The sequence below is a fragment of the Thunnus thynnus genome, chromosome 1, assembly GCF_963924715.1.
Source record: "Thunnus thynnus chromosome 1, fThuThy2.1, whole genome shotgun sequence".
In the NCBI taxonomy this organism is placed as follows: domain Eukaryota; kingdom Metazoa; phylum Chordata; class Actinopteri; order Scombriformes; family Scombridae; genus Thunnus; species Thunnus thynnus.
This window is the reverse complement of record NC_089517.1, coordinates 21,244,757-21,258,989: the sequence shown is the minus strand read 5'-3', so window position 1 is coordinate 21,258,989 and position 14,233 is coordinate 21,244,757. Positions and strand designations below refer to the sequence as shown.

Genomic DNA, 14,233 nt, shown 5'->3' with positions numbered 1-14,233 from the left:
ACATCGAGTGAACCCTTTTTTTGTTAAAAGTGTGTAATTAACAAGTTTGTAATGTGTTTTTGGATTAGAGCACACGTTGTTTAACATTATCTTGATATGAGGGGTCCCCCTGTGAAAACTGAATGCCCCCCGGTTCAATTTGTTCTGGCTACGGGCCTGCATCCCAGCGAGCATTGCTTTTCCTACAGCCACTTAGAGGGCTGATAAATGTCGCTCCTGCCCGCCCGCCTGCATGGCCAGGCTGCTTTCACACACAGAGACCCTACTGCTGCATCTACACACAGTTCACATTCACTTGTGAGGATATAAACCTCTCTCTCTTTCTTTCTCTCTCTCTCTCTATCTCTCTCTCTCTCTCTATCTCTATCTCACACACACACACAGAGCTGGGGCTCTATTGGAATTTCTTTGCATGATTTACAGTTCAAAAAACTCCTTATTCATCTTATACTAACCCTTCACACAGCCCTTCAGTTCAGCCTCTGTCTGAAACAGGCCGTTTTAGCTCCTGTCTCTTTAAGGACCCCCTCCTGACGAGCCCACTCTGTTCTGATTGGTGAGCTCTTGGAAGCTGACCATTGACAGACATCCTCCAGCTCTGGAGGCTACATCAACAAACCATGAAACAAACTATAGTAGCAGGATTTCACTAGTTTTTCTCATTCCTTGCTTGAAATGTCAACTTCTCAAATACATCCATACATGTTTGAGCCAAAATGTGATCCAAAATATGAGAGTGGACAACACAAAAAACATGGAAAAACCTTAGCAACAACATTAGCAAGCAGGGTTATGGAATGGACGGCCATTTATGATCATGCGCGACAAGCCAACGTCAGGGTAGAAAAAAACATCACAAACAAAAATAGACTGGAAAAAAATATGGACATAGTCACCGTGACATCACCCATTGGACTGTGTGGACTGCCACTTTGAAGCCTCGACTTTAGCAATTTGACCACCGCCATCTTGGATTTCACCTTTGCTATCTTTGATTTTTGGAGCCAGAAGTGACCATATTTGGACAAGAGGGTGGAGCTGAATCTAGTGAAGGCTGCTAGCTTGGTTAGCACGGTGCATTTACATTCTATGGTTAACTGTGATAATGCTAATGCTAATTTTCGCCAGCGAAAAACAGGCCTAAAACCATTCAAACAAAATGTACTAACCGGAAAAACTGAACATCCGACTCCTTAGAGGGTCTTTTAGTACAACTAAACACTGAACAAGACTTTTTTAGGTGACCAAAATGTTAGTTACCGTTCATGAACTGAAAACACACGGTGAAATAGCAGCAACTACACCTATACTCATTGAATCTGGAGTTGTGCCATGGTTATGTTACATAATCAACATTGACGCTGGGGCAGCGACTTGTCAATCACAAGGTAGCCACACCCTAAAGCATATGCTGCTTCATTGTTTATTTTACTTTAAATGGGGCCATAATTTACAAGATGAGCATCATGCTGTATTGAAGAAGATTTGAAACTAGCAACTGAGACCAGGAACTCATCAGGAAAGTGTTTAATGAGGTAATAAATCAGGTGAGAAGTAGGGTCATTTTCTCATAGACTTCTATACAATCTGCCTTCTTTTTGCAACCAGTGGAGTCGCCCCCTGCTGGCCATTAGAAAATATGCAGGTTTAAGGCACTTCTGCGTTGATTTCACCTTTCAGACGGGGAGCTGTCCACTTGCAAACAAAGCATTCAGAGCAGGTTGAAGCCCTGGTTTTTGACATGCAGGCAGCATTTCTACATACTTTAACCTCAAGTTGTGGAACTTTGACCATGTTTAGCATAGATATCCAACTTCATAGCTGTACATAAACAACAAAAAAACACAAAAAGCATGTCTCCTTTAAGTCACTGTGATATTTGTCGCTTTTATTCAGTACTGTAAGAGCTAAACATCATTGCCATCTGACAGTAAAGTACATGTTTATTTCTACAGCCAAAACCATAAATTTTCCCCCGAGCGCTTAACAATCTGTACAACATACAACACCCTCTATCCCCTTTAACAGGAGGTCAGTGTTCCTACAGCTGTCAGTGTTGATGTTAACATGTGCCAGCAGCTTGTATAGGTATTGGACTGCGCCACTGTGGATTTGTTTTTCATTTATTTACACAATCACATGCGCAGAAAGTTGGTGGGCGGTGCAGCTTACAGGATCACAGCGTTTGTTATGTCCTGGTCGTAAAGAACATAGTCCTCTATAGGTGGAATCCATAATCCCAGTGATTTATGCTGCATACCATCTGTTATCAAGAAGAGGGCGATGGTCAAAAAAATGTTGCTCCACATCTCTCAGCAGGGAGGAGAAAAAAAACCTCTTGCTTTATTTTGGACATTTAAAACAGCTGGGCGCAGAATGCGAGCGCTTTGAGGCACCGTAAAAAGATTTCATGGAGATGTTGCAGATTTTCTCAAGTGAAATGCAGGACAAAGACAGATTATAGGTAGCAGACTCACCAAGGTGTTCTGGGGACAGTTCAAAGACTTAATATTTTTTCCCTCCAGGCATGCGCTGTTTTCAGAAATATCCCAAGATTTAACTTTTAAAAAATGACATAAAAAGACCTTATTCACGTTTAATAAAGGTGCCCATGAACAAACCACAGAGTGAAAACAAGATGATGATGATCATTACATTATGTAAGAAAATTATGTTGAAATGTTGGACTAAAAAGGCAACAAGACTGAACAGGAAGTGAACCCAGAGCAACACCGTGCAAGTTTTCCTAAATGTTGTGCAGAAAGAACAACATCTTATAATTTCATTCACATTTTATAATTATTTAGACCATATATTTAGACTAAATTGTCATTGTTTCATTTTCTATTATTTGTATCCTGAAAAAACTGAGAAATGAGCAGCAATGTGGAGGTCTGGAACCAGACTAAAAATGATTGAAATTAGTCTTGGTGAAAAGGTGAAAAAACACACATTTTAAATCTGAATTGTCTGAAAAATACTGGCCTCACACATTATTGACTGATGTTTCCAGATGTTTACAGTCAAATAAATTGCCTTTGCCTCTTCAATCTACAATAACACCTTCATATTTGTCAGATTTCTTATGTGAAAATCAATTATATTTGATACACTCATGAAAGCTCTGACTGAGGCACAGTCCAGTCCTTCCCTCTCTGGCCATGGTGACCTGCCATGTTTGTTCACAATACTGAAAATAAGACATCATGGCCAAATTGGGCTCATAAACATGCAGTCTCTCAGCAGAAAGTACAAAAGCCAAAGACTTTTATCTCAAAACTAAAACCAATCATCAGCAAACTGCACCTGCAGTCAAGTGTGTAAACCTAAAGCTGTGAAGGTAGTGAAACAGCAATATTCGAATCAGTCACTAAACCTGTGAACTTTGGCTTACACGTTGGTGACCTGCATTTACAAAATTGACTTTAATCAGTGTAACACATGAATATTTAAGCAGAAGCAGAATATAAAGCAGGATGTCAAGTTGAGGTTTCAGTGACGGCTGCAATAACTTATATTCATCATGCTGCAGTCATGAAGTTATCACCTCTGACCGTTCGCTGTCATGTCAGTTCACGTCATGTTCATGTCATTGTTCATGACAATGACAACATAGCAACACGCCGCACAACCAGTCAGTCTGCCTGTCTGTCCTCCACACAGGTTCTCCGAGGGCACTAAGACTATTTTTAAGGGTTTTGAGGTGCAACCTGCTACACTGTGGATGAATAAAGACAGATTAGATTAAACTACTCATGATTCTGCTGTTATGAAACCGCTTAAGAGTATTAAGATCACACACAGACACACACATACAACAGACACAAAAATAACACAACTTCAAGGAAAGATGGTCTAAATTTAAAGTACTGTGTATGTGAAGATACCTTTAATTAGATTTTTTGTTGGGTTAAAAATCAGAGTGACACAAAGAGGATGGTACCACTCTATAATGTCATGAAAAATTACAATAGTGCAAATAATCAAAAACTAAATCAGAAAATATTACAGTAAATACATTGGTGTAAATGAAGTGAAAAACAGTGAACAGAGCTCACTCCATCAAAGAGAAATTATTGTGTATAATGTTAAATATCATCACAGTAACTGTTATAAGGATGAAACTTGACACTTTAATACTTTTAGCTGTTACTTTGCACTTTATACTTTTACACATTTTAATATTTTTAAATATCTTTGCATAATTGTGTCCTATATGTGTTTTATTGAAATATACATCTTTATGTGTGTTCTCTTACGTATACTTACATACTATATGTATCCTGAACTGGGGATGACTGAAGTTATTTAATTGATTTAATTGAAACTTTAGAATAGAATAAAAAAGAAACATATAGCTGCTTAAAAGGGACTTGAAAACCACTGGAATGAGTCGTCTAACATGAAAATAATCATGTAATCAACATCATGCACACACTGCAAGGAATGCTTCCACACAAAAATCTATTTTTCTGAGGTTAAACCAGTTATACAGGGTGATAAAAACAAAACTTGCTGCACAAAAAACACAGTTTTTCACCCTGTAATAATAATAATAACATTGTCCTCTGGATTACACCTGATTGGATCGAGAGTAGATCTGAAAACCTGGCATTAAAACGTCTCTCAAATCCCCTGTGTCCTAAAAATTATGTGGTTTTACTGATGAACTGCGGTAGTGTTTACCAAGAATATTAGCTTATAAATGAGGGTTTTTTTTCGGCTAAGTGATTTCACAAAGTCAGAGGGTCTGTTTTGTCAGTCCAGCAATATCACATAATGTAAATTCAATCGAACATTGGCAGCTGTTCTGCAGTCCGTTTATCTTAAGTGATGCAGTTAAACGGCAAAGTATATAATATTCTATATTAATATTTATTTAATGTTTCTTTCTGATTGAGTGTCTGAAATCCTGATCTTAGGATTGTTACATAATCATGATGACCTGTGACAAATGTTCCCGTGTGTTTGGATCATTGGGGGACGAGGACTCTCTGATGACCATCAGTCTGATTTGAAACCACCTACTATACTAGCAGTAGGTACTGATTTGGCCAGAATGTAGCATGAAGTATGCAGTAAGCAAACAAAAGCAAAAACTGCAGTTTGCCAATTATACCCAAATGTCGACTGATTTGGAAAAAATCTCCAGTATGCGTCCAACCAGTCTACCTCGCCTACTGTGTCCCACAATGCAAAGCACTGGAACAGTTTCAGCAACCAGTCATTTTTGAAATGGCAGAAAGCAACACGGCAGAGATTTTGAGCCAGGCTAAAAGCTGTAATTTTCGCTCTAGGACTGTTAATATGTCACTTTATTAAGTTCTAATATTTTTAAAGGCCATTTAGATTCCCAAAATGTGGTCATTTTATCCAAATAACACATATTTGGAAATTTGCTCCGACATTTTCAGTCACGTCGTCTGTTACCATTAGCCGTGCTATTGTTTACTTCCGCTTTCCAAATCTGGAAACTGGCTAAGCCTGGCCTAGCATACTGCAAATTAAATCGATTTAACAGTTTCATACTGCATATTATTCTGAAAAGCAGTATGCAGTATGTACTACATACTGCATATTGCGTTCGTCGGTAGTACATAGTAGGCGGATGACCTAACTAGATCCTGAGCAGAGCCAATAACGTGCTGCACACAGGGAAGATCAGTGTGGCGAGGGCGGGGCTATGCCTGTATGTTTGCCCTTTCAGTGTTTCCTGGTTGGTCTGGTCGGAGGTGGGGGGGCTCTGAGGTGCAGGCACAGTGCTGGGTGCAAGGGTGGTGCGGCTGGCACACATATCGTAGAGGTTTCCAGAGAACTGTGTCTTCCTGGATTCTTGTCTTAGAGACTCCCAGACTGCTGCTGCTTCTCCAGGACAGCCGGCCAGAGCTGAGTTGGCACAAACATGGAAAGCGTTCCAGGATCTTCAAGGAACCGGGAAGAAATGTCAGTGTTAAGTGTAGAAATGCAACAAAATGAAATACTGACTGCAATACATCATGAGCCAGGAGAAAGTTTAGAAAGTGAGCCACAATAATGGTTTCATGATATTACATACGGTAAACACCTGAGCAGATTATAAAGTTAAGATCCTTAGGATGTATGGTGTCTAATTAGTCTCAAAACCTGTGCACATAAAAACAGGCTCATGCACGTGATGCTAGCACACAGAACAGTATCTGCGAATGGGAAATCATCCCCACAAGGGAGCATTTCTGCTCTACGAGCACAAATGCGGTCCCACGAGCACGGGGCTGTGACGAGAGCGAGCTCGACCCTTCCTACATGCCTGCAACTGCTCAACACTCGCTTTCAAAAAGTAAAAATAACTTTGTTTTTAAGTGAAAAAGAGGAGCTCTACATGGCCATAACTGATGAAATGGAGAGACGTGGGATCATGCTGTGAATTTCCAGCCGAAAGATCAGTGAAATCGCCCTTTTTTGCGTTTTCACAAAAAGAGTAAAGGTTTCACAAATCTGAAACTGTGTTTTAGTGAGTCTCTGGAGTCTCCTTTTAATCTAGTCCAGATTTGACAAGTGTAAGTATAGTGGTTTTTGATCTGGACCTGGTCTAATGTGGTCTGAATGGAGAAATATCACTGAAATTGGCCTTTTTTTCTGTTTTCATAAGCAAAATAAAGGTTTCACAAATCTGAAAGTGGGTTTAAACAGCGTTGAGGCTTTTGCTACTATGTCTAACACTCTTTCCTTAGTGTAAGTAGTGAAAAAATGGAGAATCAGGTGTTAAATATCAATATTTATGTTTCCCTCTGTTGTCAGGCAACTGCCTGTCTTCGACTGTGTCAGTGATCAATCCAAACAGCCAATCAAAGGTCATGGTTGGTACTCAAAGTGACCAATAAAAGGAAAGCAGAAAGCGGACTGTCTATTCCATCCCAGCCTCCAAAGTTTCAGTAGTTAACTTGACAAGTCAGTGAGTGTGTATCAGTTGTGAGCACGTAGGGAGGGCCGAGCTCCCACCCGTCACAGTCCTGTGTCCTGTCAGAGCAGAAATGCTCCCTTGCAAAGATGCTTCTCCACTCACTGATACTGTTCTGTGCGCTCATATCATGTGCACGCGCCTGTTTTTTATGTGCACAGGTTTTGAGACTAATTAAATGTCATAAAGATGTCAGTCCTGGTTGACTTGGTGACTCGTGTGGTTAATGTTGGTAACGGCGAGTGTGTTTCTACACTACAGGTCCCAGAGTCAAAGCCGGTGTACTGTAAGGTTGAAACAAACTATTTTGTACATAGTGTTTTATCAGAAGGGTTAGACACAATAATCGATCAAACAGGGATAATGACGCACACTTTTGGACAGTATCTCCTCAAAGGCATTTATGGTGCACTTGGTTTCACTCAGAAGTAACAGGTGTACTTGTGTTAAGAATAAAAAAAGAGCTATAGAGAGAGAAGAAAAATCAAATGAAGTGGACATGTTTGTCAGATTGTTCGTTTCAGAAAATTACAGGACAGGACGCAGCCGCCTCAAATGTCGATATCAGAAAGGTTTGGTGGGGTAAAGGGTTTCAGACACTGTTCAACCATCCGAGAAGCACTTCGATTGAAGCATACTGACACCTTTATGTTCAAATTGACACGAGTGTCGACCACTAGGAGCAGGAAAAACGCTTTGAGTAGCAACTGTCAGAAATGCAACAGAGGAGCAGTTCATGCATCCGTTTACAGCACAGCCGAAACAAGTTTCAAGTCATTTTAAACCTGCATTAATTGATTTTTTGTGAACCAAAACTGTAAAGTTGCAGCCAGACAGCTGAACAATGAACTGTAACTCACTATAAAGCTCCATAAACAGTCAACAATATTGTCCTACACAATAAATCTGAACTCTTATACAAATGTTGGCTTCTGCGTTGAATGAAATGTGTTCATGCATCAGGTTTTCTCTTCCACATCATGTCCAGTACATGCATACATTGTTTCCTGTGAATCCGGCCATAAATAATGGGGTTTAATAAAAATCATAAGTAGTATCAAGGCAAGACAAGGTGTGTTACCATGGTGACGGGCAGATACTCACCTGCAGATTCCATCGATGTCCTGCGAACTCTGGTCTTTTTGTGTTTCCACCAAACTATCCCCAAGTGTGAGTAAACACTGAGCAAAACTCTTGTAGATGGAATCACATGAAACAGGAATTGCGGCTCCGAGACACAAAGGGACCAAACCTGCTGGAGAGGAAAAGACCAGATAAAAGTATATTATAATTCTACTACACTGAGATCATTTTACTGGTATAAATAAAGGAATGTGTATATGGGGAAACTGTGCATGTAGTATATATGTGTATATGTGCATAACAGGAAGCAAAACAATAAATTTTGGTTGAGGGTGAAAGAATAAATAAAATAAAATCAATTAATGCGTTGCTCTGAGGATTTCATCTAGTGAAATACAATGTTCATATGCTTATAAAGACATGATCCATCTGCTGTTTGGATGAATCAAATAGATGCAGAAATGTGTTGTATCCCGTTCATCTGGAGGGATTATTTATCCTCAAAGTCAATGTGAGGTTACAAAACCACGAGTGCATTGATCAGGTCATATATAACAACGTCCCTCTGTGTTTGTTTTGTGTTTCCAGGTACAAGGTGTGATTCAAGGTTTGACTGAAATATTGAAACATTTATATAGAACAGAGGACTTCTGGTGAAAGAAATCACCCAAAACTCAACCTATTAACAGATCATGAAGGGGTGGAGGTGTGTTTGAATTGTGGATGAGTATGTCTCTTCCTGTTCTGTTGGTATGTTGTAGATCTAGTTGTTGATGGCCTTAGATAAACTGTCCCAAAGTCAAAATAACAGTTTAATATTTACGGTAAAATATAAAACCACAGGCTTTAATATTCTGCCATAACGGCCTACACTCCTCTGGGAAAGCTTTGCATAAGAACCTGGCTGCAGGGATTTGTTCCCATTCAGCCACAAGAGCATTAATGAGGTCCAGCACTGATACTGGTCCATAAGGCCTGGCTCGTGGTTGCTGTTCCAGTTCATCCCAAAGTTGTTCGATGAGGTTGAGGTCAGAGCTCTGTGCAGGCCAGTCAAGTTCATCCAAACTGGGAATATCATGTCTTTGTAGACCAAAGTTTGTCCATGCAAGCATTGTTGTGTTGCAGAGCAATGTTTCAGTCTAACGAGAGTCAAATGTCACTCGACTATTATATTATTTTACAAAAGATATATGTTGTTTGGATCTTTTTTCCGACTTCTGCCTTCAGTTTGCTTTTTGATCCAGCACTTGTAACAGTTTTACTTACAGTTTGTACTTTATACTCCAAACTGTTGCCACGAGACAGGTATGCTTTCACATTAAGATTTTCCATAATTTGAGCTTGAAGACTCAAGCCTAAACCATAAAAAACTGCCCCAGATCAAAAAGAGAAAGGTGTGTCCAGATACTTTTGGCCACTTGGTGCATAAAACAGAGACTTGACAGCCTTAGAAACCTCAATTCCCAGACTGTGAAATCCTCTGCCTGAAGAGTTTCAGCAACCTGTGAGTTCCTGCAACCAGTCATCTTTAAAATTATTTAGTAATTCTGTTTATTATTATATCATAATTATAACTATATGTAGATAATCCTCATAGTTATAAATCTCACAACCGAACGGGTTTTATTCATGAATTGTAGAGTGTAATCTTACTGGACAGAAGCAAACTTAAACAAAATGCTCGATATAATGACATGAAATTTGCAATTCACAATGAAATACATGAAGTTGTATGCCAAATACATGTACACACACACACACACACACACACACACACACACACACACACACACAATCAGAGCATGAGGGGACATTTCATTAAGGTACAGTAAGTGCGTTTGTAAAACCTTCTCTCCTTAATTTTAGAACAAGCTGAATGGAATAATCTCATATCAGCCATGTTAACTACTTGGAGCTTTTCATGACAGAAGGATCAAGGTGAGTCTCTACCTGGATCCTGGACACATGAGAACAGGAAAATGGTATCAATGAACAAAATGGGACAGAAAAGAAACAAACTCAGCACTTACAATTTTTTTCCAGAAGACTAAAACTCACACACAACAAACACAGACAACAACTGTAGATGGCAGAAACATCCTTACTGAAGCAGAGAGCAAGAGGCAGCAGCAGAGTCACGGTGCCTGGATGGGACTTCATCATTCAGCTCAGCAGAGTCCCACCTCTGAACCGGAGGCTCTGATGTGAAGCTCCAACTGGCTGTAAATCCAAAGAGTATAAAGTTGCTCTACTTTAAAATGTGATGCGTCCTGCCATCCGTTGGGAATTCATCAGATTGCAGAAGTACAGCAATGCACAGGGGCACAACCCGGCTGGATTAACAGTGACAGGGGCCGATGCATCGCTGAGTGTAAAAGGATGAGTGTGTGTGTATGTGCTCTGGGGAGGGGCACAAGGCGAGTGCCATAGAGGGCTTGGAGGCAGCAAACCAATGACAGCCTCACAACACAGCACACTGGATTAAAGCTTTCTCATTTCCGGTCTTTAGTATTTAGAACATTTATCTGAAATAGAAATAAATTATATATAGTGTAATGGTGATTGTGTGCTCTGCTTGTCCACGCACGTACCTGCTGCAAAGCCCTGGTTTTACTATTGCTATTGAGTTTGTCACAGGAAACATGATCAGAGGTGTGAAGGGGATTTTTTTTTTTTTTTTTTTTTGGACAGATGGATGACGTCCCAGTGAGGATAAGAGAATCCGGCCCACCTGGGAGTCCGATGAGGAAGCAGAGCGCCCTCTGAGAATAGCAGCAGCCCATGTGAGAATCACCTATAGCTGCAGCTATGTGGGTCATGAAGGGTTATTGAACAGTGCCGTGATGTGTTGAACAGTCTTAACTAAATACTGGACAGCAACAGAGCACAAATATTACATGTACACTCTTTTAAGATGGCTGATTGTAAACCGTCTACCTTGAGATACACTCAGCCTTCCTTGCTTCTGTCCCTCTTCCTCTTAGCCTCCAAATCCCCTGCTACGCCCCCCAGATGGCTCACACTCTGTGCATTAGTATAAGTCCTAGTTCACATCTGTATACTAACACAGGAGGAATGGTAACCCATTGTTAATCTGCAGCTTAAAATAACCATTAACTGCAAAATAATCTGTCTGTGTCTGAAGCTGCTGCCCTGAATCAATACATCCTGGGAGCTACTTTGCAACAATTCCAACAGTGAGTCTTCCTGAAAACGTCTGTATTAGCTTGACGAATGTGACTTATAGTGGAGATTTTTTCATATTGAAGAATGGTAATGAAATAACTGTTTTCAAGTCATTCCATACATTTTCAGAGAGATTTGAGCCATCAGGACATTTCGATACATTTCATGTTAGCGTGCTGTTACGGGCTATTTTTCATGGTTTGGGTTTGTCCCCTTATATCTGAGGAAGATCTCAGTGAGTTTTAAACTTTGTGGAAACATTTGGGGTGAGACTTTCCTGATTCAACATGACAACGCCCCAAATCCCAAAGTGAGGTCATTAAAAAAGTGGTTTTCCTAGTTAGATGTGGAAAAACTTGACTGGTCCGCACAAAACCCTGAACTCAACCCCATCAAGCACCTTCAGGATGAACTGGGACACCAACTGAGAACCAGGCCTTATCACCTGAAATCCATTCTCGACCTTGCTGATGCTCTTGATTCCTGCAGCCAGGCTCCAAAATCTCATGGAAAGATGTCCGAGCACAGAGGACGCTGTTATAGCAGCATATGAATGTTCTTGATTTAGAAAAGAGGTGTTCAACAATCACATATGGGTGAATGTTAAGGTGTCCATATACTTGTAGTAATATATCACACCAGTGTAATAATGTCTTTGTCACTCTGAAGCAGGTGAATCATCCTTACCAATCCTCCCACAGCCTGATGCTGCTACCAGTGTGTTATCAGTGTTGTTTAAGTGTTATCTTGGTGTCTCTGTTTCTAGTGATTTTCAATACAGCTGAAGCGTGTAACTTTTATTGTCAGGTGAGTGAGTGTCCTCCTGCAAACAACTTTGTTCTCCTTCCAGCCACTCCTCCTACCACAACCAGAGAGCTTGTTCAAATCAGTGTATACAGTGTATTCATGTAAATCAAGTTGTAGAGACACATAATGTATATGTCAGGTTCACTCAAATGTACTGTATGTCGATACAGTTTCAGGTGATACGCCACCAAAAATCCCTCTGTGGAGTATGAAAACACTCCTTATTTACTGAAAGGTGGCTGTAAAATGATAAATACTCTCTTATGGTAAACAGAGATGCTTATTGTAAATTCACAGTGGTTAAAATGGATTGCAAGAGACCATTTTTAACAGTGAACAAAACATAGTAAAAGAAACCCCTTGCAGCATAATCCACTCCTCTGCCCTCCAGTCTAATGCTCAGTTTGCTGCCAACTTCAATTTTCTCACCAAAATTTGTCTAAATATTATTATCCTATTAAAGTGTTTTCTCCAGATCACACACACAAACTTGTACTGGTTTCTGCATGTTTGACCGCCTGTTTCTCCTCCTCTTTATTAAATTGTGAGATTTGAATAACTATAATGTTGTTTATTTTAGTGTAGGCTGTAACACCAAGAAAAACAACAACAACAACAAAAGTTGGATACTTTCTGGAGGCACAATCCTGAACTGAAAATTTGGACATGGGTGGCAATTTGACACTTTTACAATGACTTATTCCAAACATTTGAAATGTGTTAGGACAACATTTAACACATGAGAGGGGTTTGTAGAAACACTCTCATATGTTAAATGTCTTACCAAAGGCAGCCATTTGGAAAAAAAAAACTTTGCCTAAATGAGTCACAATATGAAATTTTAAAAAGGTTATAAGTGTGGTGAGACATTCAATGCGAGCTTTCGAATACCTTCTGACAGATTTTGTTGGTACCAAAAAAGTACTGAGATTTAATACCTAGCCCTAATGCTGCAAAATAAAAATCTCCATTAATTTTAGTAAAACATATATTAATCAGGGTATAAATGACAATCCATTGTTATATTCTCAGAAGAACTAAATTTATAATTATAAAAAAATCAGAAGTTATTCATAAAACACTCTTCGGAAAGCTAAAACTTCAATCCAGAAATGGCAAATGTTGTTATACATCTAGAAAAAAAGATCAATCTTGATTTGAATCTGTCCAGATTCCTGCGAACAATAAAGATCTCAATAACAGAAAAAAATCTAAGCAACGTGAGCGGCTGAGTGTGTGAGGATTTCACTGCAGACACCACAGCAGCAAACTAATCACCAGAATGACCTGGTGGAGTCTTTGAACAGAATGAAATCCTGCAGACTTCAACGGATGTGCATCACTTATCTTAAGTAGTGCACAGTGAACATTTTGGTGGACAGTTTAACAAATATTAACTGTAAAAGACGTGAAGTGTGCCACATATCTTCATTAGAGAAAAATGTATTTTCAATTTATAACTAGTCATAAAAAACCCAAAGGTTTCATTTTAGGCAGGTATATTTCAACAAGAAAATATCATGAATGAAAGATTTAAATATAATTACAACCCTTTTTTTTCCCCAAGAGCAGCTATCACACACATTATCTTTAGTCTTTATACTGTTTATACAGCACTTAATCTGATGTCAAACACTGGCTTTTAGGCTCATGTTTTGCAAACAATGTTTTACTTCATTCACATTACATAATTACTCTCAAAGGATGAGACAGTCTGACATGAGATGCTGTTGTGCGGCATGAATGTAAACAGCGCTGTAGTAACAACGGCCATAGAAAGAGATCAGAGTTGTGTAAGTTGGATTGACAGCTCTGGATTAAGGCATTATGCAACACTGTTGGGAGTAAAAAAAAATAAATCCAGATGAGATTAGGATCTGGACCCTCGCTCTCTCCAATTCTCTCCATCTATCCATTCATCCGTCTCTCCCTCTTTCTCCGTTTCATGTAACACATTATCACGATAGGTGTCCAAAATTACGCAGTTACAGTTTGGGCTTAGCAACTGCACTACGGCTTCACATTCACATGATGACATTCACCATTTCAGTGGTTTAATATGAGTACAATCAAGCAAATGACCATCCAAGCTGCCAACAAACACAGACGGACAGATAAAGCAAATTAGGCCATAGACTTTTATCCCACCGCCATCTAGAGGAGGAAAATCAGGCTGCAACATCTGCCAATCAAAGAACACACATTTTTACCTCTTGTAGT

At 39.6% G+C, this 14,233-nt stretch overlaps 1 protein-coding gene across 2 annotated transcripts; it reads right to left on the bottom strand.

Moving 5' to 3' along the window:
* Positions 1-3,867: 3,867 nt before the first annotated feature.
* Positions 3,868-13,238, bottom strand: nrn1lb (neuritin 1-like b). Of its 2 annotated transcripts, none has more exons than XM_067590483.1 (3): positions 10,126-13,238; positions 8,042-8,192; positions 3,868-5,921 (listed from the first exon to the last, which is right to left on the bottom strand). In XM_067590483.1, exons 1-3 carry the CDS (start codon positions 10,181-10,183, stop codon positions 5,618-5,620), a joined length of 513 nt encoding a protein of 170 aa, XP_067446584.1. In that variant the 5' UTR covers positions 10,184-13,238; the 3' UTR covers positions 3,868-5,617. The 2 variants fall into 2 exon arrangements, with proteins under 2 accessions (XP_067446584.1, XP_067446589.1); XM_067590488.1 differs by having other exon boundaries at positions 8,042-8,189.
* Between the last annotated feature and the right edge of the window lie 995 nt (positions 13,239-14,233).